Raw genomic sequence first — 23,493 nt, 5'->3', positions numbered from 1 at the left:
AAAAGAGACCTTTTTCGTAAAGCATATTCCAGTTACATCATATCAACACTTATAAACATATCTTTATAAAACATATGGAGTGCAACGTCACAGTGGGACATGCCGCTGCTTCTGGAACCTGACCGAACCTGAACCCCTCACCCCCTCCCAGCCCCAACCCCCTGGCCCAGCCCTGACACCCCTGATACCCTCCAAACCCCTCAGTCCCAGCCCGGAGCACCCTCCTGCACCCCAAACCCGTCATCCCCAGTGACACATCAGAGCCCACACTCACACCCCAGAGCCTGTACCTCCTCCTACACCTCAACCCCCTGCCTCAGCCCAGAGCCCCTCCCATACTCTGAACCCCTCAGTTCCACCACCCCAGAGCCTGCACCCTCAGGCATAGCCCTCCCACCCCGGCATCCTAACCCTCTGCCCCAGACCAGAGGCCCCTCCTGCATCCCAATCCCTCATCCCAGGCTCTTCCCCAGAGCCCACACCCCCAGCCAGAGCCCTCACATCCCCCTTCAACCTAAACCCCTGCCCCAGCACAAAGCCCCCTCCTACACTCTGAACCCCTCTGTCCCACCCCAGAGCACTCTCCTGCATCCCAAATCCCTCATCCCCAGGCACACATCAGAGCCCACCCCCGCACCCCAGGGCCTGTACCTCCTCCTACACCCCAACCTCCTGCCTCAGCCCAGAGCCACTCCCATACTCTGAACCCCTCGGCTCCATCGCCCCAGCCCTGAACTCCCTCCTGCACCCCAAACCCCTCATCCCATGCCCCACCCCAGAGCCCGCACTGCCAGCTGGAGCGCTCACTCCTCCTGCACCCCAGCCCGGTGAAAATGAGCGAGTGAGTGAGGGTGGGGAGAGCAAGTGACAGAGGAAGGGAGAATGGAGTGAGCAGGGGGTGGGGCTTCGGAGAAGTGGCAGGGCATGGGCAGGGCCTTAGAGGTGGGGTGGGGCAAGGGTGTTCAGTTTTGTGCAAGTAGAAAGTTGGCAACCCTAGTCATGGGCAGTAAACAAACATTCACGGCCCGTGACCTGTCCATGACTTTTACTATATCCCCCTGAGAAAAGTGTGTGTGTGGGGGGGGGTCGCTCAGAGGGAACGGGGAGGGGAAATGGGCAGCCCGAGATGCTCGGTACTGCTCCTCCCCTTTGGCTTTTTAGCTCCACTGGTCAGATTGGCAGGAAAAATGTAGTAGTCCTCTCCCAGGTGGCATCAGAATGAGATGCTTTTCATAATACATTATGCAGATCTGCGAATCTACTGTGTACAAGTTACGTAGCTGAAACCCATAACTTCCAGTCTCAGAATCAAGACAGAATGAAGAAACCTTCTCCCACGAGTCCCAACCCACAGATTTAATTTTATGGGTTCTTCAGAAACAGCATGAATGGATTTCATTTAAGAGGGTCACAGACAAGAGCTTAGCATTTTGATTAAAGGCATAATGAACTACAAAATCCATTCGCCTCCCCTTCAACTTTTTTTTTTTTGGATGAAGGTGAGGAAGGAGTTGCTTGGATTCAGTTTTAGGTTGGGATTTTAAAAGGATCTTAAAAGTGTTATGGGAAAAGAGGAAACAGGATGATAAATATAGAAAAGGGAATTAATTGAGGCTGGGTATTTTAAAGGGGCCTAAGAGATTTAGGCATCCAACTCCCATTGTATTTCAATGGGTTATAGATGCCTAACTCCTTTAAAGATCCTTTTAAAATCCCAGCCTCAATTTACTTTTCTATATTTATTATCCTGTTCCCTCCTCCCCAAACTACACATTTATAATTGATTCTTAGTAAAAGAACAACTCATACCAACAAAGCTTATATACCATGAGAAAATAATTCTCTGTATTCAGATTCTTAAATCAAAAATATTCAAGTGTAAAGTCTTAAAATTTTTTTAGACTTTCCTTTGTCTCCAGAAGAACAGCTGTGCATATGTTAACCCATCAAAAACACTGACGGCAGCTCTACGTTAGAAACTTTTGCCAGTATATTAACATCAGTTAGGGAGTGTGATTTTTGGTGGCATTTTCATACTGGCAAAAGTCCTGGGGTAGACAGAGTTATATTGGCATAAAAGTGATTTTTTTCAGTTAAGGATTACTTTACTCAGAGAACTGGTACAAGCTATACAGACAAAAGTACTTTTTTGCAAACATAAGCTGTGTCTACAGTAGGAGGGTTTGTGATATGGTTGCATCTTTTCTAGTGACAATAAAGTGTAGTGTCAAAGTTCACAGGAACTAATCATGCCTTATTTAGAACACCACAAACTTGGGATTCAGTATCTGAATAGCCCGAACGGTGGGCTATTCGAAGAATATCAAGGCTGTTTGGACTTGAGGCTTTCCTCGCTAACATTCAGTGCGCTCATGTATCTTATCTGGCTTAGTATAATAGGTAAGTAAATGTGTCCTCCTGTTAAAAGTATCTCAGCAGTACAGTTCTCATGCAGACATGTTCAATTCTAAGTACTATATACTTTTAAAAACATTCTCTTTCTGAATTATGTCCCCAAATTCACAGTTTTGCTTGCCCAAAAGTTCTAAAGCAGAGAATTTGAAAAATATGAGATGACAATGTATATGGATAAAACATCTGAAGTTAAGCTTTAAAGGTTCTAACATAGAACAGCCACATATGGTTTCTCTTTAAATAACAACATCTACATGAAACAGAGCAAAAAATCAATCTCTTTGCTCTCAAGAAGTTTCAATGATTCCATCCAGAAATTCTGTCCAGAAGTTTACCGCTTCACATACATATATAAGCAAGCAAGCAGAAATGTATCTGAGTAGCACTTGACTGACATTATGTGGTGGAATAAATCACATTACTAATAATTAAGTGGAATTGTACTACCTGGAACTTTTTTCTTTTTTAAAAGAAGGAAAAAGTTTTACCTGCAAAAGAACTTAAATTAGCATCTTCAAATATTGGTATATTTTACATAAGTTTGCTCCTCTATACTGGCTGAATTTAGTGCTGCTGTATCTATTAGAATTTTAATAATAAATTCATTTTCCCCCTAGATGCTTTAAATTTTATTTAAAGATTTCTCTGCACTGAAATTTAGCAGCAAGACTCATACCCAGAATAAAATATTTCTGATTATTTTTGAAAAACAGCTATTAACTAGTTCTTGTTAAATGAGACATATGTATGTAATACAGGATATAATTTTCTGATTATTTTAGGGATTTTGTAATGTAAACCCACACCAATTTGGAAGATGTTAAATATGAACTAGTGAAAAGCATATCTTTTTAAAAGAATCAATATGCATCATATGACTATACATTTCAAATTATTCTGTAACAGATCTTAACTGAATACACATGCAACATTATACCCCTATATAGTATCAGAAGAAATTTTGATTACCATAGTCTACATAAGATTTTTGTACAAAATACCTTTAGTTTTCTTTGAGGTACAGCATCCCAGTCTATAGACCTGAACCACCGATGCCTTTTCACATCATCTGCTCCATTCTTTAAATAAAACAAAACAAAAAGATTATAAGATAATGTGTATGCCATAAAATCTTAACCTATGTATTTCATTATAGCTGTTCTCCCGTCCACCTCAAGTTCAAACTTTATATTAAAAAAAAAATCACGGAAGCCCAGAAGTCATCCATAACCCTATAATATGAAGGGAAATATGAAAAAACATTTCAAAGCTTTCACAAGGGCATTAAATAACCAGTGAGCATAAAAAATTAGATACTACACAAATTCACACTCATTTATAATATAAGCAGCTATTTTATTTCTGAAAACCTTTTAACCCTAGTTATACACCTTGGACAAGATTTCTCAGTGGCATGAAGGGCCAGTGCAAAGCCCTGTGGACCACATAAGCCCCCACCTTGGGCTGCAAAGGACAGTGGTGAGGAATAGATGGAGTGGTGCCTGTACTCACAGAAAGGGTCCTGGCCTGGCTCTGCATAGGGTATTAAGGTAATCCAGAGAAAGGATGAGGGGATCTGCATTGACAGATCCAGTGGCACCCAAGATCTCATACATGTGGTACAAGGACATGGGAGAGTGTGGAGCATCCCCATAACCAGTTTTGGGTTGAGTGGGTATATCCTCTCCAATATCCTCTCTCTCCTGGCACTTTACCACTTGTAAAAGGTGAACAGAGAAAAGTAAAGTAATGCTGCTAAAAAAATCAGGGTGGATAAAAATCAACTGGATTTTTTTTTTTATTTAAATTGGATTTTTTTTTTGATAAAATGCTTTTTGAGGGGAGGAAAAAAAAAACTATCTAAAGATAGTTTTAATTAAGATACCTTTGAGCTATAATGTATCTCATCATGGAATAGGGATTATAAATTCTAATTCTATCATATGAGACAATATATTCATGTAATGTTTAAGAAAAGTTTTGTAAATGAATGCCAATAGTTCATGGATTAGGGACCCAATCTTAAGGGGTCTCACAGGCTTCTGTATAGATTATTCAGATTAATCTTTCTATCTACCCAATGGGAGTCAGTGCTCAGTCTAGAAGATACCATCAGAGATGCTTAGTTTTGCAGTTCTCAAACTCTGGATTTTTGTCTCCAGAGGTAACATGCTTGTTAACAGCAAATATGTTTTTAAATACATAATATATAGAGGTAAAAAATAACAGAACTCAACTCTATTGTCCCTCTGCAAATTTGTATACACAGAGTCAGTTCCTTACCTCTCTCTAAAAGTGCAAAGTTTCAAAAAGTTCAATGAATAGAAGATTGTTGGGGGCAGAATAGATCTGGACAAGGAGAAGTCTGGAGATAAACGTGAGAAGCAAGGGACATATGCTTGTTTTGTTAAATTATTATATGTCTGCTGTTGAAGAAAAGAAAGCCCAGAATACTTAATGTTGTAGTTTTAGTTAAATAAAACAAACTAAATGTCTGTCTGGTGATGTTATCCTAAAACAGCATGGCAAGAAAATCCTCCAAATATTAATGATTAACCTGTTCAATTGGAGATATTTATGAAGTCATTGGGAGGTGAACTATCTGCTTCAATGACCTTTGGTAAATGAAATAACCAATCAGTCATTCATGTTCTGATATAGCTGTAAAACTAATCTGATAAGTTTTCAAAATAAATCACTGTTTAAAAATATATAGTGTGTACCTTCTAAAAATGAAACCTACATCTATCTCTGACTTGTGAAGAATATGCATTAAGGTATAACAACCAACAAGAATGCACTTTTATGGCGAAAACCATGATTAAATTGAGTCTTCCTGACTACTGATTTAAATCAAAACCACCCTGAAAAGAAAATAAATTAAGAAACCAACATTAAGAACTTTGAAAATATTTTTTTCAGATATACAGTACAGAGATAGCTATGCAAATGATTTTAATGATGGGTATGTACTTCACCGACTAGCAACCCCTAAACTGTGGCCTGCTAACCCACTGGTGGGTTACACAAAAATGTAACTTAATATTTTTCATATGCTAATTCAGATGTTCAGTCCTAAGTAACGCAACAGAAGCACAAGTGGACCTCAAAATTCACGTGGACGTTTTTAAACATATTTAACACTAACCTTCATATTTCCCAATCGCCTTGTCCTGTCAACGACTAGAAGCTTTTTAATAAGGTCCCTGTAACGGAGGATACATTTGTCATTGTTTTATTTCATTAGGATATGCATACTACAGAGCACTGGAAGCACTTTTATTTTACCAGCATAAACATTTTGTGCATTTTAACAATTCATGTTTTCCGTATTTCAGAATGTTTTCCATTCAAAGGGTTCAAGACTGGTATGAAAACAGGTAACCTGTCTCAGAGGAACAGTGGTGAATCTCTCTATAGAGTGTAGTTTCTTAAGAAAAGATTTGGGATGCAAGTTCCTTGCCTGAAACGTCTAACCTTCCTTTGCATTTTGTTAGGCATTCCAAATCTCAAGTCAAAACTGAACTTCCTTCAGAGCATGGTTTTAGACTAGACCTTAAAGCAAATTTTAAAAAAGAGATAATTTTCAATCATTAGGTTTCAGCCAATAATACATTGAATTTTACCTCAGTTAAAAATAGAGAAAATGTGGAACAGCAAGTTCTCTGTTTAAAATATAGTGGGGACTAGCTTGCATTCAGAAGTCCTCTGCAGAAAATGAAATGTATACTTTAAGACATTGTTTTATGAGCTTTGCATAAAGCTAAATTCAACTTTTTAAAAGCTGAGACAACACTTAGAAAATGAAAAGTATTATGTAAATACATTTGTAAGTACTATGTTAACAAAATCAAGGATCACATTTTGTTTTGTTATTCCACTGTAAATCCAGAATAACTCCATTAAGGCCTAGTCTAAACAAATTATCTTACGTTGACCTATGTCAGTGTACACACTACAACCTTGTCCTGCCAATATAAGTGCCCTACTACACCAACATAACTGTTCACCTCCATGAGAGGCGTATGGCTTATGTTGGTGTAGTTAGGGAGATGCCGTCTTACATCTTCTGTTGGCTGTCTTAATTTCATGGCTCTGTGCTGGAGCTGTCAAATTGACAAGAAAGCATCTAAAGCCCGGCTGCCCCTAGGTACATGCTCCCAGCCAGGGTGCTGCCCGGAGGTTCCTCTCTTCGGGAAGTGAGGAGCCCAGAAGGCTGCCCCTTACTCCCAGCTAGGAGCAGGGTGCCAAAAGCTTGGGGTGGGGTGGAGGGCAGCTGTGCTCCCAGCGTGGAGGGCTCAGCACCTCAGTCAGTTGAAGTGCTCCTGGTGAGGACTACCAACAGGGGGGAGGGTAATCATTACTGCGGTGGCTGTAAGTCAACCTAAAATAGATTTCACTGGAGTCCTAAGGCAGTGAAATTACCCTGGATACACACAGGTATTACAGAGAAATTCAGCAACAAATTTCTAGAGTGAATTACATGTGCTCTCAGTGGCTCTATTCTTAATTATCTACAACTTAACCTCTTCAATGAAAGCAAAATAAGAGTTTTGTATGTTCCACAATAATCAATGTCTAAGACAAAACACACAGCTTAGCCATCTTCACTGTTCTGCAGCCTAAAGAAGAAAGAGGTGCTACTGCAATCTTCCTTGTATGAAGGGACTTCAAAACAGGAGTGCCTCAGAGAAAGATTGTGAAGGGGGGGGGGGGAGTCAGATCTATATTTATCTAACCCAGCAAATAAATATACGTTTTTTTTTCCCCTTTGAGAAACCTAGGAATCTTAGTTTGGCATATTGAGAATAGTGAACTGAATAATAAATTTTCTAAACAGCTTGAAAACTGTCATATGTGACAGAGCAAATATTTCTGAAACTCAGTGGAAAAAAAAAACAAAAAAAACTCAGCTGCCAGCTATATGGGAATACAAAAGTGAAATTGGAAGATTTCCTAATCTCCCATAAACATTTCAGCCAGTAAGTGGCTGGATTTAGATTCAGTCCTGTGATTCAGTCATTTGTAGTCATTTCTGAAGGCATTTCTTCTCCTCCCAGGGCATCCCAGAGGACACTTAAGGATGGGTGAGGGAGGGAGAGAAATCTAATCATTATTGTTCTAAACAAACAGACACCCTTTCAAATAGAAGAGTGAAAAGTAAGTCAAATTAGAAATGAAGGGCCAGATCTATTGCTGGATCCCACTGGGTTAGTAACAAGTGTGTGTAGTCGTTTACTGTGTCATTTAAATCAGAATTGTGTTATTTAATTGATGACTCTTAGCAGAGTAAGTTGTAGAGATCTTCTTTTGACTGCTCCTCAAACAGGCCTTGGAAATGCAGAAAATACATAGCTGAGACAGGAACTGACTCAATGATCTTGAATTGTCACTGAAGCTGTGAATGTATCCAAATTAACATCTGCATCAAGAGACAGTGTAGTGCTTCCTTAATGTCCTACTTTATACATAGGATTAAAAAGTCAAATGTTCTAACAGATTATTACATATAGTGCTGAATTCAAGTAGGTGCCGACATCCTAGATCAGACCTGCTCAATAATTACCGGTATTTAGACTGCAATGGCACCCCCATTGTTATGCATTTCCAAAATACAAGATGACATCTTCGCCCTGAAGAGTTTACCCAAAAAACCAAAACCACACACTTTTCAAAACAGAGTGGTCAGGGAGGTGCCTGACACATCTATTAGTAGTTCTATTTTTCAACAGGGAACAGGGTCGGCAGTGGACAGCTACAGACAAATACCTTCAAACCAAGGGATTATTAGATGGCTAAATTCTTGTAATTTGTATCAGAAGTGGACCTTGAATATAGATTTGAACTAGAAAAGGCTAATGGTCAGGGCATGAAAGTTCAGGAAAGGCATTTCACATGTAGGGGATGGGAAGGAATAAAGCACAGACTGTTGCAGGAGAGTCAGATAAACTGGCAACAATGATGACATCAGAGGCAGAGTGAAGAGCGATGTGAAAAAAGACTAGGTTAGAAGTAGAAAAGGCAGAGAGTTATGTGGGGCCTTACTGGCAGTAACAAGAAACTTGAACTTGAAACAGTGGAAGAGGAGAAAGTGGTGTGGCAAAGTCAGATCAACAGTCTACAAAAGCGGCTGTTTTCTCTAAGATTATAGGGAATGGTATAGGCATCAAGAGGGAAAGATAAAAAGAGGCTGCAGTATCAAAGCCTTGCCAAGAGTCTTTAATGACTAGACATTATGGAAATGTTGTGGAGAAAGAATTATTTGGGCACATCCTGGATGTGAAGGGGGAAAAAAGGAAGGGATGCGTCAAAAATGAAAGAATAAGGGTTGAGTTCATAGTAAAAAAATAGGGAGTTCTGTTTAAATTGATGGTGAGAAGTCAAGGAAGAGATGTCAAAGAGGTAGGATGAAATACAGAATTGGATAGTGGGAAACAGGTTAGGAGTGAAATGATAGATTGGTGAGTCAACAGTATAAAGAAGCACTAGATGAGCTCATCCAAAAAGATGTAAAAAGAAAGAACTGAGGGGTGAAGAACAGAGCCATGTGCGACCCCCTCTCCTCCAAAGGTGGGGAGGAAGGAGGAAGATTATCCATCAAGAAAGAAACTACAAAAATACCTAGAGAAGTAGGAGGAGAACGGAAGAGAGAGTATTCAAAGGGTATGATACCTAAAGTAGCTTAACTGCTCACTGATGGCCATCTTTCTCGATTTACAGTGGAACTTGGATACACTTGGGGAGCATGGTGACTAGAATGTCTTTCATGGCATCAGAATTTACCAGATAATACAAGTCAGTGATTACGAGTCAGTGTGACTGAGAAATACAAACAGATGCTGTCAGTACCCTAGGTTTAATTGCTTTTCATCACAATGGCCTAGTTATCAATGACAAAGAAACCAACTTTGTACTGTTCGCCTTCTGGCCATGTACCCAGAAATTACTACAGACAGCACATACGGAGATGTGTACTCTTTGTTGAGACGGATTGTATTAAAACACAATGGACAAGAAGAGGAAACTGCGGGAAACTGGTAGCAGCAGCAGCATTTTGAGGGCAGCCACTGTTCAGAATATGTACAAGTATGGGATACTAGGATCAGTCAGCATAAGCACGTATAATAAGCTGAAGCATGCTCATGAAATCTGCTGATACAGCTTTAATAATGGTCTTGTGAGAAGCCTTGTGCCTGAAGAGGCGTTCACAGGAGATGGTAGAGAGAAACATTTAAATCATATTAAATATGTTTTCACTTTGATTTCAGGACTAAATTTTGTCCAAAATATTTTGCAACAAAGCATTTTAAAATACTGCAAGAAGGTATCCTCCTATGCAGATCCTTTCAAACTATGCTAAAGAGGTAATTAAAAATAAAACATGTCCTCGATGAAAGCCATATACTTACTTCACATACAAATCCAAATGTCTGGGGAAATCTATTTTGCCAGCAAGAATCTTCTGATATATACCAAATGGGTTGTCATCAAAAAATGGAGGAAACCTATTTGAATTAAACAACCAAAACACAGCTTTCTTTAGTTATCTGCAAAAATGTATAATGGCATTATGTTGAAGTAATTTATCTGCTGACCAGATTGTTAGGCACATAGTTATTCTGTATGCACCGAGGCATTGCGTACTGAAGTCAGGGTTAACCACACCTCTGTAACCCAGTTAAGGTAGCTATTCTGCAAAACATAGAATGTACAGAACACATTGAGAATCTATTAAAATTGAAATACTGAGAACTATTTTTAATATTACAACAGAAATGTCAGTCACACATAGTGACGGAAGATTTCCCTTAGAAAGTCTATGCTTTGGCTTCTTCCCTGTTGGTGAAATTTGAGAGGCACTCACCAAAACCAGTTCTTTCCTTCTAGTCTGGACACTACTGACTTTCCCTTCACCTTGGCTGCCAATTCCAGAATTAATTAAGAAGCTGTAGTTCCTTACCTTTAAAAGACAATATAAAAATAAGGAGCCAGTTGCCTCTATCTTTTTTTTTTTTTGCTGCACCTCTTGCAACAACTAAGAATTTGTATCCCCTCTTGGGCTTCTCTTTCTACAGGCTGACCTGTTTGCTCACCAGAAAGGATACACGTATCACTGTGGAAATATACCAGTTCAGTAGGTTTAATAAATTGAATTCTGGACTCCATACATTTCCTGGAATTCTGGACATCCACCTTCCTAAAAGTTACCCAGGGGAATCTTTTTTTACCAAAAGAAGCTACTGTGTAACTACTGCTCTTACAGCCACCGCCCTTGGCCTCCATACATGGAATGTGACATCACTGTTAGCAATGCTTATGCTTCTAAAATTGAAAAAGGTTGCAGCTCCTCATCTTCACTGGTGTCAAGGCTGTAGGAGGACAGAACACCACCACTATTTTTTACTTTACATTGAGTCTTTAGTAGTGTAATGCCATTTGTAGACTAGGAAGAAGGCTGGTGTTTTTAACGTATTAGCTAAAATGTTTTAAAGAACTGCTGAATAAAACCATGTTAAATCCTATCTACATTAGGTTCTAACACCTTTAAAAGCTAGTTTCCTCCCTACTGCTTTAACACGCTTAGCTCCTTTTTTTAAATGTGTACATTAGGTCCTAATTCTTTGCAAACACTTGGTAGTCTAGACAAGACCTTAGTGCCAGAACAATAAATATTTTCCTCCTACATGACTTTTCTTTCTGCAGGTTTTTTTTTTTTTAAATTTTGTCTCTTGTTCCATAATTACTGTATGTCAGGTAGATACTAACTGGACAATTGTTTCAATATACCAGAATCTTCATGTAACATATACCTGCCACTGGAAATTTCCACTACATGCATCCGACGAAGTGGGTATTCACCCACGAAAGCTCATGCTCCAAAACTCCTGTTAGTCTATAAGGTGCCACAGGACTCTTTGCTGCTTTCATGTAACAAGTACAGTAATTGGATTAACATTCCTCTTACACTGTAGTTACCAAACCACAGTCACAGGTAACAACCAAATTCAGAGTTTCCCTAGATGCTGTTTGAGTGTCTAAGAAAAAAAAATGGCCATACCTTCACCAAAGAAAAGAATGATAACTAAAATATTTTTGGTAGGAACAGACAAGAGGGTAGATTTTTATTTATTTATTTTTTCCATAAAGGCAAAAGTAACAATGAACCTCGTTTGGATGATCTCACCATGAAATAGCGGAGCTATTCGTCCAGGAAAGTTCAGAACATACAATCACAAGTTTTTCTGAAGTCTAAGGCCCAGATTTTTAAAGGTATTTAGGCATGGCTATAGTAATTGATTTAGGAACCTAAGTCTCATTTTCAAAAGTGATTTAAGTACTTCAGAATCCAGATGTCAGTGGGACTTAGGCTTCAAAGTGCCAAACTGTCTTTTAAAAATGTGCCTAAATAGCTTTAAAAATCGGGGCCTAAATTCTTATCTCAGACAACTACAAGAACAAACAAGGTAGCAAGAGAGGGTATCAAATTTTGGAAGGGCTCAATTTATTCTCCACTTATATGGCAGAGAGACTGAATGGATGTCCTGTTTCTTATTTAGGACAGCCTATAGAATTGTGTTGCTTCTGTGTAATATTTTTATTCATCCAAATGATACTAAATTCTAAAAAAGTTTCAATTTTGTATTTATGATTAAGATTCATAATCCTATTCTCGATTTGGTGCATGAATTACAAAAAGGAATGTTAGGTGCCTGAGAAATCTCTATCAGGAAATTGTTAATCCTGCTTTATTAATAATGTAAAAGGAAAGTTGAATGAATTTTATGCAAGATGTTTTTTTGATGGAAGTTACTTCCATCTTATTTCTCTCAAAAACTTTTTTTTTTTTAATGACTAGATTCTCTCCCAGGGAAAAGACCAGGTGAGACATTGAGAAATATGATGGAGAATTAATGAGTAACAATCAATACAAGTTATTACACTGACACAAACTAAAAATGCAATTTCTTTCTGCAAAAGTATGCCATTCAAGTCTAATTGTAACTGCTACTTAGGACAGATGTGTGCTCCATCAGTTGCTTAGAGAGCTTCTGGAGCAGAAAGCAATGCTGACATCTGGATTCCATTCAGTTAAACTACAATGATATTGGAATGCAAGTTTGTGCTTCAATAATTCCCTACTGTTGACAATTGCAGACACATTTTATAAGCAGTATCCTATTGTTGGAGTATATACTTGTTTTCTCTTCCAAAGACTTAATTGCTTACCAAAGCTTTGACCTTTAATATTAATCTCAGAGAAAAACCAAGATGGCAGCATCTTAGAAGACTGGTCCTATTTATAAAATGCTAAATGCTCAGTTATGGTTAGAAAGCACTCCATTGTATTGTGTTCATTTTATAGGATACTACTCTAATCAGACTTTCCACTAGTGATGTGATTAATACCTATGACTAGCAGTGGAGCAGGGATTTTGTTTGTGACTATATATAAATTCAACCCCTTTTATTCAACTCCTACATATCAAATACATTCCCAGAGGCGGAGTTTCTTCATCTATTCTTGAGAATATTGACATCTCAGGGCTATTGACATGGGGACTATTACATGCAACCATATTCTGCATGAGAGGAAAATCTGATAGCACCCAAGTGGAACTATTAAAAGAAAACAAAAGAAAGACTAAGCAACATATGATAGGACATTCAGCAACTTTTAAGAAGGTTAGCATGTTTTCCTTGTAAAGCTTGTTAGCCTTTAAAAAAAAAACTGCAAAACAAAAAAGTCAACATTATAGTTATCTGATGAACGTCCCTAATAAGTTTAAAAGGAGCAGACAGCAAAGTTAAATGGGATACCACACCAACTTGAAATTAGTCATTAAAAAAAGATGCAGATACCTCACTTGCCCGAGTGTCCATCAAATTTGTGATTTTACAAACATCTCCCCCTTCATTTTTTAAAAGTTTCTCTCCCCATTGCTGTGTTAAAGACTCATACAAACATAAGAAAAATCAGTGAAATCGATGAGTTATAAAATGTATAAAATGAAAAAAAAACCTCTATTCTTTTTCAGCTTCTGTAATCTCAGTATGACCTGTCACAATAATAGATTAAAAAAAATCCAGATTTTTTTTTTTTTAGTATTATTATTAAAGTTGACCATGTCTCTTCACAGCGTAGGCCTGGCCAGAATTTGAACCCACTGCAGATCACTGTTCACCTGGAGTTCTCATTGCTTCTGGATACCCCAACAGCCATAGACATGGTAGGCACCCTTTTCCATCTACAGCTGGCAAGCTGGCCGTGTCCCTTCTGTCCTGTTCAGACTTTGTTATGGTGATTCACATATTTGTGATCTCCAGGCTTGACCACTATAATAATTCTCTAGCTATTAATGAAGCTGCCAATCTTAAAAAACAGCAACAGTTGACTTAGAATACAGTAGCACTGTCTGTTTAGGAACGAAGGCTGACAAAAGTACATCCCCTGCATTGCTCTCCTCACTGCCTCTCTATAAAATACCATGTCAAATTCAATGTTTCAGTCTTAAACTTCAAAGCCACATAAGGGATAGGTAAAATTTCCTGGGGACTGCTTGACCCTGCTTCATTATGACTTCCCATGGCTTCTGTGTTCCACTATGTACAAGAGTCAGAACTTTCTGCACAACTGCTTCACAAATCTGGGGTTAAGTCCCAGAAGATATTAAAATGATTACAAACCACACTGATTTCAGATGAAAATTCCAAGTCCACTTTAAATCACCTTTTCATCATTGATATTTTCAGTAAGTCAGGGACAGTTTCTTTGAATTTTTCTTTATTGCCTATGACCTGTCCATGGACTTTTACTAAAAATATCCATGATAAAATATAAGCCTTAATCATAGGCGTGTTGTGGCACTGAAAATTTCGATAGAAAGACAATTGTAAACCACTCCCTTTGTTGACTGATTTCAGTGCCATCCCATGGATCAATCTCATAGGATTAAATATGGATTTTGCCACTAAAAAGGTACTATAAAAGCATCTGCCCCTCCTCCCCATAATTTTTTTTTTTTTAAAAGGATAAATCCAAGTGCTGACAATTGTAGGAAAAAAAGAACAGTAGATAACCTACTGCCCTGTATATTTAGGTAAGCTCCAGTATCATGTAAAGCTACCTTATAAAAACAACCCATAATTCATGCCAATATCCCTTCATTAAAAGAGAATTTTCATTTTGCAGCATAACTGATGACATGACTACAGATCGACACATCTAACTTGTTAAATAACCAATATTTGACATTAGGCAGAAGAGGTATCACCTACATCTGTTCTTGAAGGGGATTAACCCATTACAGGATAGGCAGGGTTTGAATCCTGAAGTTTTAGATTCCACCATGAAGGCACGGCAGTTTCGTGTGGTGTGCCTTGCCCTCCTATACTAGGTTGTGTACAGGAGGGTCCTAGACCAATGTCTTAGTTTGGATTTTCTTTATTTTTTCTTGGGGGGGGAGGGGGAGGAGGACATCTTTGGAATGGAAGTATGAGATAAGATTTTGTCTCCTAAAACGTTTAAAAAAGAACCTGTTTAAAGTCTCGGAAGAGAGTGGTAGGTCAGATACTCGGTGGGTTCTGTCTTGCTGCCACAGGCAGTAAATGGGAAGTGAGGGAGGGTTACAGCCATTCTACTCTTCATACCCTTGTACAGGAGCACAAAGAGGCACAAGACACATGTGCGGCCCAAAGAGATACCCTTTTATACTGCTGTATGGCAGCATTAGTAATAAAATTCCATCAGTCCTCATTTTTTTTTCCAGTATACTTTCAGCAGACATGCAGTGCACATGCAAAGAAAGGTATAATTTTTAAAAACATTTTTGAAGTCTTTATATATAATATACAAGTAAATACTCAATTGGGCTTTTATTTTCAGTATAATCAAATAGCTGAAACAGGAAGTACTATATTAATTTTCCTTTTTTATTTTTCATTTTAAAAATTGCATTGATTAAAAACCCAACATAAGAGAGTTTCAATTTTCCTCCTTAATATTTAACTGAAATACTTAAATGAATGTATTTGTAATGTCAAGAAATATTTCTTTAGTGGCAAAGATTTTAAGTTTGTCTTCTGAGAACACCGCCATCTAGTGAATCCCAAAATATTGTTGGAAATAAAGTTTATAAGCATGTGAACTCAAGAAAGAATCCCTAGATAGCTTTTACTTTTTTACCCCTCTCCTTCTTCTCCTGCATCTTTTTGGAATTTACTGTACTAGTAATAAACTTTTCATCCAAAGAAGTAAAGCACCATAATAGAGTGCACAAAATGAAATAATGCAGAATCTGTTTTCCAATTGCCATGTTCCAACTTCCATAAGATAGGAGAGGGTTTTGATATAGTTGTTAAAGTCTCAGTCTTAAAGTTAAACCAGGCTCTTTAGAGCAAACTAGTAGCCTTTCTCTGCACAAGAACAGTCCATGCACAAAATCTAAACTCTAAAAAAACCTTAAGCTTCCAACTGAAATATAAGTTAGAGTGAGAGGGTAGAAAATAATGAAGTTTGATCATACCTCTGTTTATTTTTTTTAAAAAGAAAAAGAGAAATGTGTTTAAATATGTACATATATTTTCTTAATTCTTGAACTGTAAATCAGGTGAGTTACCCTTTATGAAGCTTGCTCACTTCTCTTCAAAGAATTGCCAAAAAGACAAGTTACAGTGCTAGTTTGCAGGACGCTCAACCGTTGAGAAAGGTATAATTGATTATTAAATAAATACTTTATGGAGGCTCAAACTGAACTCCATGATGGGAGAATATAGAATTGCAGAATTTTGAGCAGAATATTTTCATAACTGTAAACTGGGATTTTGCCTCAGAATCTCCAGTCAGGTTACTGGGAGTTGTATGACTAAATTCTTTTGCATTCCTAATAGAGTACATCTTTGCAGTCTCTCTCATAGGCTCTTAATTCTTTTCTTCACAGTAAGACAAGATAATCTAATTAGTAGTAGACTAAACATATACCCAAGATATTTCAAACTTGTTATTCGGAATACTGAAATAGAGTGAACGTTATGTACTTAGTATCACCAGAGAAACACTTACCCTGACAGCATCTCAAATATCAAAATTCCTAGAGCCCACCAGTCCACAGCTCTTCCATGACCTTTACTCTGTATCACTTCTGGAGCAAGGTATTCTGGTGTGCCACACAGCGTCCATGTTCTAAGAGAAACAAAACAACAAAAACATAACATCTAAACTTTAATTTACTGTTTTTAATGGCTGGATTGAAACTAGAATTAAAATTAATACTATAGGCACACTAATGTTTGGAACAGTGAAGTTCACAAAGCTCTAAATGTATATTACAAGTGGCAAGTCAAGAATATTGCTGTTTTTAATCATTTCATACAAGGTCAGGAAAGGCCATTGTAATTATCTACTCTGAACTCCTACAACAGAGGTATAGGGAAGTGAAATAACTTGCTCAGGGTCACATAGGAGGTTAGTGATAAAGATAGGAATAGAAATCATGTTTCCTGATTCCCAGTACAGTGCTCTATTAACTAGACCAGTGGTCACTAACACATCGATTGCAATCGACTGGTCGATCCTGGAGCCTTGGCCAGTCAATTGCGATCTCCGGGGCTAAAAGTCTGGTGGCGCAGCGGGCTCAGGCAGGCTGCCTGCCTGCCTGCCGTGGCCCCACACTGCTCCCAGAAGTGGCTGGCTGCTCACATATCTCTGCAGCCCACTCATGTAGCCCCCATTGGCTGGTTCCCGGGCAACATAAGCAGTGGGGGCAGCACTTGCAGGCACAGGTAGCTCACAGATACCCACTACACACACACACACACACACCCGGGGCCGCACGCAAGACATGCCAGCAGCCAGCCACTTCTGGGAGTGACATGGGGCCACGGCAGGCAAGCAGCCTGCCTGAGTCCTCTGCGCCGCTGACCAGGAGCAGCTTGTGGTAAACACTTCCCAGCCGGAGCATGCACCTTGCAACCTTGCCTGCACCCAAACCCCCAGCTGAAGATTTTTAGAATCATGTTGTTCATTCTACTTATCCATTTATATTCCTATGTTTGCATCTTATTTTCATGCTAGGAAATTTCCAATATTTATAATTAGAATTTAACATTGAGTATAAACATTATATTTTGTAAGAAAAAAGGCAGAGAAATAGGCAAAAAAAAATCAGTAAGTACACAGCTTTCATCTAATCCTGGATACTGCATCCACCCTGCCAGTTTAACCCACAAAGCTTGCAGTTCATATGGAAATGCAAATTTTGTTGTCTTCTCAAAAGCTGAAATCCTCCAAACTAGCTTAAATATGCAGTGAATAACTTTTTAGACAATTTAAAATTAGGTTCCTTATAGTGCATTGTAGTCCTGGGTCTGAGTCACTTGTACAATGCGGGCACTTTTGATCAGTCAAGAATAGTATTAGTAATACTAAGAACAGCAATAGTAGTAACTTCAGCATCATGCAAGGAGGCATTTGTGTAATGCTGCTACAACCTCCAGTAAGCTCCCGCCACTGACAAAACCCACCTTGAATCTGCTGATTCAGTGTTTAACTTTGTACTCAGATCTCTGCTAGTCATCAGGTGCCCTACAGCCCTATCCCTGTGGCTATTTAAGGCTCCCCACATGTCTGGAAATGACAACTTTCAGCAGGATCCCAGCCCTCTCCTTTAAACACATCTGAAGGACTATACCCATACCCATCCCACACCACAACCCCACTGCCCCAGCCCAGAGCCTGCTCCTGCACCCAAACTCCCTCCCAGAGCCTGCAGCTCTCACCCTCTCCTGCATCCCAACACTCTGCACCAGCCTGGAGACCCCTCCTTCACCCAAACTTCTTCCCAGGGCTTGTACCCCTCACCCCTTCTGCACCCCAACCCTCTGCCCCAGGCTCAGCCATGCACACCCCACAGCTGAGAATGCTACACTGATTTGCAACAATCCCAGAAGGATTTTGGATCTATAAACCACAAATGACACTAATAAAAAGTAAAAGTCATGAAATGTCCAGTGGATTCTAGGAGATTGGGTGCAGGCGTCATATGGTCACACTGCACCTAAACTCGCTCCCAGAGCTTGCGCCCTCACTCCTGCCCCCCAACACCCTGCCCCAGCCTAGTGAAAGTGAGTGAGGGTTGGGAAGTGCGAGCGACAAAGGGAGGGGGGAATGGAGTGAGCAGGGTGGGAGGGATAGCTCAGTGGTTTGAGCATTGGCCTGCTAAACCCAGGGTTGTGAGTTCAATCCTTGAGGAGGCCACTTAGGGATCTGGGGCAAAAATTGGTCCTGCTAGTGAAGACAGAGGGCTGGACTCGATGGCCTTTCAAGGTCCCTTCCAGTTCTAGGAGATTGGTATATCTCCAATTATTACTATAACGAGGGTGGGGCCTCGGGGAAAGGGCAGGGTAGATCCTGAGTTGATCTTAAGCTCCAGAAGTGATCTTGTGTGTAAAAAGATGGGAGACCCCCGGCACTAAACTATATGGCTTTGAACTTTGTTCCAGTCTAAAAATAAATAGGGATCCATCAAACTTGTGTTTGATTAATTTTTAAAGCTCAGTTTGCTTAGAAATATTTATTGTTGTATACTCTCTCCACAGATACACAGGTCCGCTAAAATTTGAACACTCTGCAATGTAATTCAAGCAAACACTTGAATTACACTATATTACATATACACACACATTTAACTATCTGCTTTGACTCTGGGCTCATTTATTGTTTTGTCAGGATACATTTCTAGCCATTCAAAATTTATCTTTACTATCCAAGGTTAAGCACTGTTATTAAGGAATGTTATTAAGTGGTAATTCAGCTGCCTATGCTATATACAATAGATAACTAATTGTTGTAATGAACTAGAACTCTGAACTGTTCTCTGTGAAACATCTGTGCTGCATCTCTTTCAGAGTTTCTTTGGCTTCACTAGCTTGAGATTCTTTTTAAGTGTGAAAATAAAAATCCTGTTTTCATTTTTGAAGACCTGCACTTCCCTGAAATTAAGTAGTCAAAAGAATATTCTTGAGTTGAAATGGGAAAAGGGGGCATCTCCATCACAGAAGAGGTATATAGAGTCTTACTCCTTGTCAAAATTTGACAAAAGTACTCCTAGAATGAATGAGAAAAGTCATTTCAAAGCTTTGTATCCCACCACTATAACTGCATTTGAAATAAAAAACAACCCTCCACACACACAAATTATCTCTCTCTCGGGGGGGGGGGGGGGAAGGAGGAATAGTTTTTTAAGAGTCAGGCCTGAGATTTTAAATTGAGTGTTTATTAGAAAGGAAAAGGCTGTTGAGGCAATCCTTTAAAAGAGGGCTCCTACTGTAGGAGTTTAAGTTTGTTAATGTTTTAAATGTGGCAACAGTTAAAGATGTTTTGCTCCAACAGAACTGTCAGAATATATTTTCAAACACTCTCCTCTACTTGCCCAGCATTTCTTGAAACTGTTCATTCGCCTGAAGACACTCCATCAGTTTTTACCATAAGCAGCTTGGGGTATTATTTTTAAAATTTAGAAAATGTCTGATTTTTAGAAGATACAATCTAACACCCAAATATCCAGACACAGCACTGCTTTACACACTAGTGCCATCTAGCAGTAGCCTGAAAGATAACTATAATGCATTACAAGGTATGCAATCAGTCTTAAAAAATGAAAAATTCAAAACAAAAAAATAGAACCATACCATTTTAGGGTTTGATTTTTCATTCACATTAATTAGTCAAGTGCTACAAACTGAGCCAGATTCCAGCATTTGACTATGGACTTTACAACAGAAAACAATGCATGAAGCACATAAGAGAGCTGGAATCTTCTTGGATTCTGACCTTCACAACTTATTTGTGGCCAGATTTTTCAGATAGAAATGTCTTTATGAAATATTAGAGCATTGCTTCCAGTGCACAAGAGATTACATATTTTACTGCTAACAATAAGATTAAAATGAGCTGTTTCCTTAACTACTTAATAGTTTTGTAATGGATAAAATTACTCAACTTGCAAAAAGAAAATTACAGGTGTAGGGAAAATTAATTAGAGAGTACCTGGTCAAACATGACCATCAGGTTTTACTACTACCCAACAGGCCACCTGTTTTTACTGCTAATTTTATCGCAAACTACTTATATTAACTGATTGCCCACACATTTGAAGGAGAGTGTGTTAACTCTTCATCATGCTGGAATCATTAGCGTATCTATTTTTCCTCACACAGTATTCTTCTGTATATACTTGTGCTTTTACCTTTTTATTTTTCTAGTTTTATAAAATACATCCATTCCACGTTTCAGGAACCTAAATAATTTTATAACGTTCTCCAAAAAAAAAAAAAAAAATCAAGTTGCTCTGCTGAGATCAATAATAAAGTTCACCAATTTCATAAATAGCAAGTCCCTCCCCCATACAAAAGTTCTGGGAAAAGTGACCAGTCTTACAGAATATTTATTGGCTGCATGCTTCTGTTTTCTCTGAAAATAAAACTGAAGATGAAAGAGGAAATTAATCTTTAATAGAGTAGACAAATTATTTTAAAACATTACAAGATTTTTCATATCTTGGGTTCACAAGGTAGGAATTAAAATAAAGCAGGAAACTGAAGGGTACAGAAATTCTCTGTGTAGGATTGCAGCCTAAGTTCCCCCTCAGCTGCGTGGCCATGCAGCAGGCTATTAGGGGCTGTGCAGGCATGCAGAGGGGAGAGGTGCCTCTCCTGTCCCCCAGCCCCGGGCTACTGCAGTGAGAGAGGGCTGGGGGGAATCCTCTCTCCCTGCCACAGCTCCAGGGCTGCCACAGCTCCAGGGCAGCCTGCGCCCCAAACCCCTTATCCCGGCCCCACCCCAGAGCCTGCACCCACAGCCAAAGCACCTCCTCCCCTGGCCCTTGCACCGCAACCCTCTGGCCCAGCCCTGAGCCCCCTCCTGCATCCCAACTCCCTAATCCCCAGCCCCACCTCAGAGCCCGCACCCCCAGCTAGAGCCCTTAACACTCCCCCACACACCACAACCCTCGTCCCCAGCCCTGAGCCCCCTCCCACACTCCAAATATATCAAATCTATTGATTTCAATTACAACACAGAATACAAAGTGTACAGTGCTCACCTTATATTTATTTTTGATTAAATATTTGCACTGTAAAAAACAAAATAGTATTTTTCAATTCACTAAAACACAAATACTGTACTGCAACGTCTATCATAAAAGTTGAACTAACAAATGTAGAATTATGTACAAAAAGTAACTGCATTCAAAAATAAAATATAAAACTTTAGAGCCTTCAAGTCCATTCAGTCATATTTTTTTTCTGGCGAAATCGCTCAGACAAATAAAGTTTGTTTACATTTACAGGAGATAATGCTGCCTGCTTCTTGTTCACGTCACCTAAAACCGTGAGACCTGGTTTTTGCATGGCACTGTTGTAGCCGGCGATGCAAGATATTTACATGCCAGATGCACTAAACATTCGTATGTCCCTTCATGCTTCAACCACCATTTCAGAGGACATATGTCCATGCTTCTGATGAGTTCTGCTCGATAACAATCCAAAGCAGTGCGGATTGAGGCATGTTCATTTTCATCCTCTGAGTCAGATGCCACCAGCTGAAGGTTGTTTTTCTTTTTTGGTGGTTCGGATTCTGTAGTTTCTGCATCAGCATGTTACTCTTAAGACTTCTGAAAGCATGCTCCACACCTCATCCCTCTCAGATTCTGGAAGGCACTTCAGATTCTAAACCTTGGACTGAGTGCCGTTGCTGTCTTTAGAATTCCTCATTGGTACCTTCTTTGCATTTTGTCAAATCTGCAGCAGAAGTGTTCTTAAAATGAACAACGTGCTGAGACATCATCCGAGACTACTACAACATGAAATATATGGCAGAATGTGGGTAAAATAGAGCCAAGACATACAATTCTCCCCCAAGGAGTTCAGTCAAAAATTTAATTAATGCATTATTTTTTTAACGAGCATCATCAGCATGGAAAAATGTCCTCTGGAATGAAGGGGCATACAAATGTTTAGCATATCTGACACATAAATACCTTGCAATGCCGGCTACAAAAGTCCCATGTGAATGCATGTTCTCATTTTCTGGTGACATCGTAAACAAGTGGGCAGTACTATCTCCCGTAAATGTTAATAAACTTGTTTGTCTTAGCAACTGGCTGTATAAGAAGTAGGACTGAATGGACTTGTAGGCTCTACAGTTTTACATTGTTTTATTTTTGAATGCAGTTATTTAACCAAAAAAAAAAATCTACATTTAAGTTGCACTTTCACGATAAAGAGATTGTACTAGAGTACTTGTATGAGGTGAATTGAAAAATATTATCTCGTTTTTTACAGTGCAAATATAATAAAATATAAAGTGAGCAGTGTACACTTTGTATTCTGTGTTGTAATTGAAATAAATATATTTGAAAATGTAGAAAAACATCCAAAATATTTAATACATTTCGATTGGTATTCTATTGTTTAACAGTGTGAATAAAACTGTGATTAATGTTTTTTGAGTTAATCGCGTGAGTTAACTGCAATTAATCAAAATCCCTAACTAAACAAGTCAAAATATTAGATAATTAAGATTGTAGGGTTTTATGCTGGCTCTCATCACCATAGTATCCAAATGTCTTTATTGAAAGTCAACAGAGAACTAGCCAAATCCTCAGTATGTTTAGTCCTGGCTGAGAGAACAAGAGTGAAAAGATAGATAATCAGGAAGTGAAGCGAGGACACACTACTTTGGCGGAAGCCATCAACATAAAGTGGAAAACTGGAAGAAAACAGTTGAGTGATAGAGAAGGAAGAAAAGGGGACAAGTCAACACAAGAGAAGCAGAGAAGAGATAACTCCTTGTTTTCTAAGGAGGGTTGGAGAAAAGAGGCAGGAGAGAAGAGAAAACCAAAGAAAATCTTACCTGCCAGAAATCACCACCGTATCATTCTCAGACTGAAAAATTGCTGTCTTAGGGCAAAAGTGTAGCATGGAGCTGACTCGCTCCATGGAAAGCTCAGGTAGACCCGAGAAGCTTTGCATACAGGAAGGACTGTGCAGATTGCGCAATCACGGAGAATGGAGCAACTTGCT

General features: G+C 39.0%; 1 protein-coding gene across 1 annotated transcript in view; it reads right to left on the bottom strand.

The window, feature by feature from the left end:
• Window positions 1–23,493, bottom strand: part of PRKX (protein kinase X-linked) — a 106,010-nt gene that overhangs the window by 12,093 nt on the left and 70,424 nt on the right. Inside the window, exons 4-7 of the mRNA XM_045002389.1 lie at window positions 16,475–16,594; window positions 9,825–9,920; window positions 5,564–5,621; window positions 3,417–3,494 (exon numbers count right to left, since the gene is read on the bottom strand). Coding sequence (XP_044858324.1) covers window positions 3,417–3,494; window positions 5,564–5,621; window positions 9,825–9,920; window positions 16,475–16,594 — 352 coding nt within the window. The remainder of the gene's footprint in view (window positions 1–3,416; window positions 3,495–5,563; window positions 5,622–9,824; window positions 9,921–16,474; window positions 16,595–23,493) is intronic.

This window comes from Mauremys mutica, chromosome 1 (genome assembly GCF_020497125.1).
Source record: "Mauremys mutica isolate MM-2020 ecotype Southern chromosome 1, ASM2049712v1, whole genome shotgun sequence".
NCBI lineage: Eukaryota > Metazoa > Chordata > Testudines > Geoemydidae > Mauremys > Mauremys mutica.
This window is presented reverse-complemented; position numbering and strand designations above follow the sequence as displayed.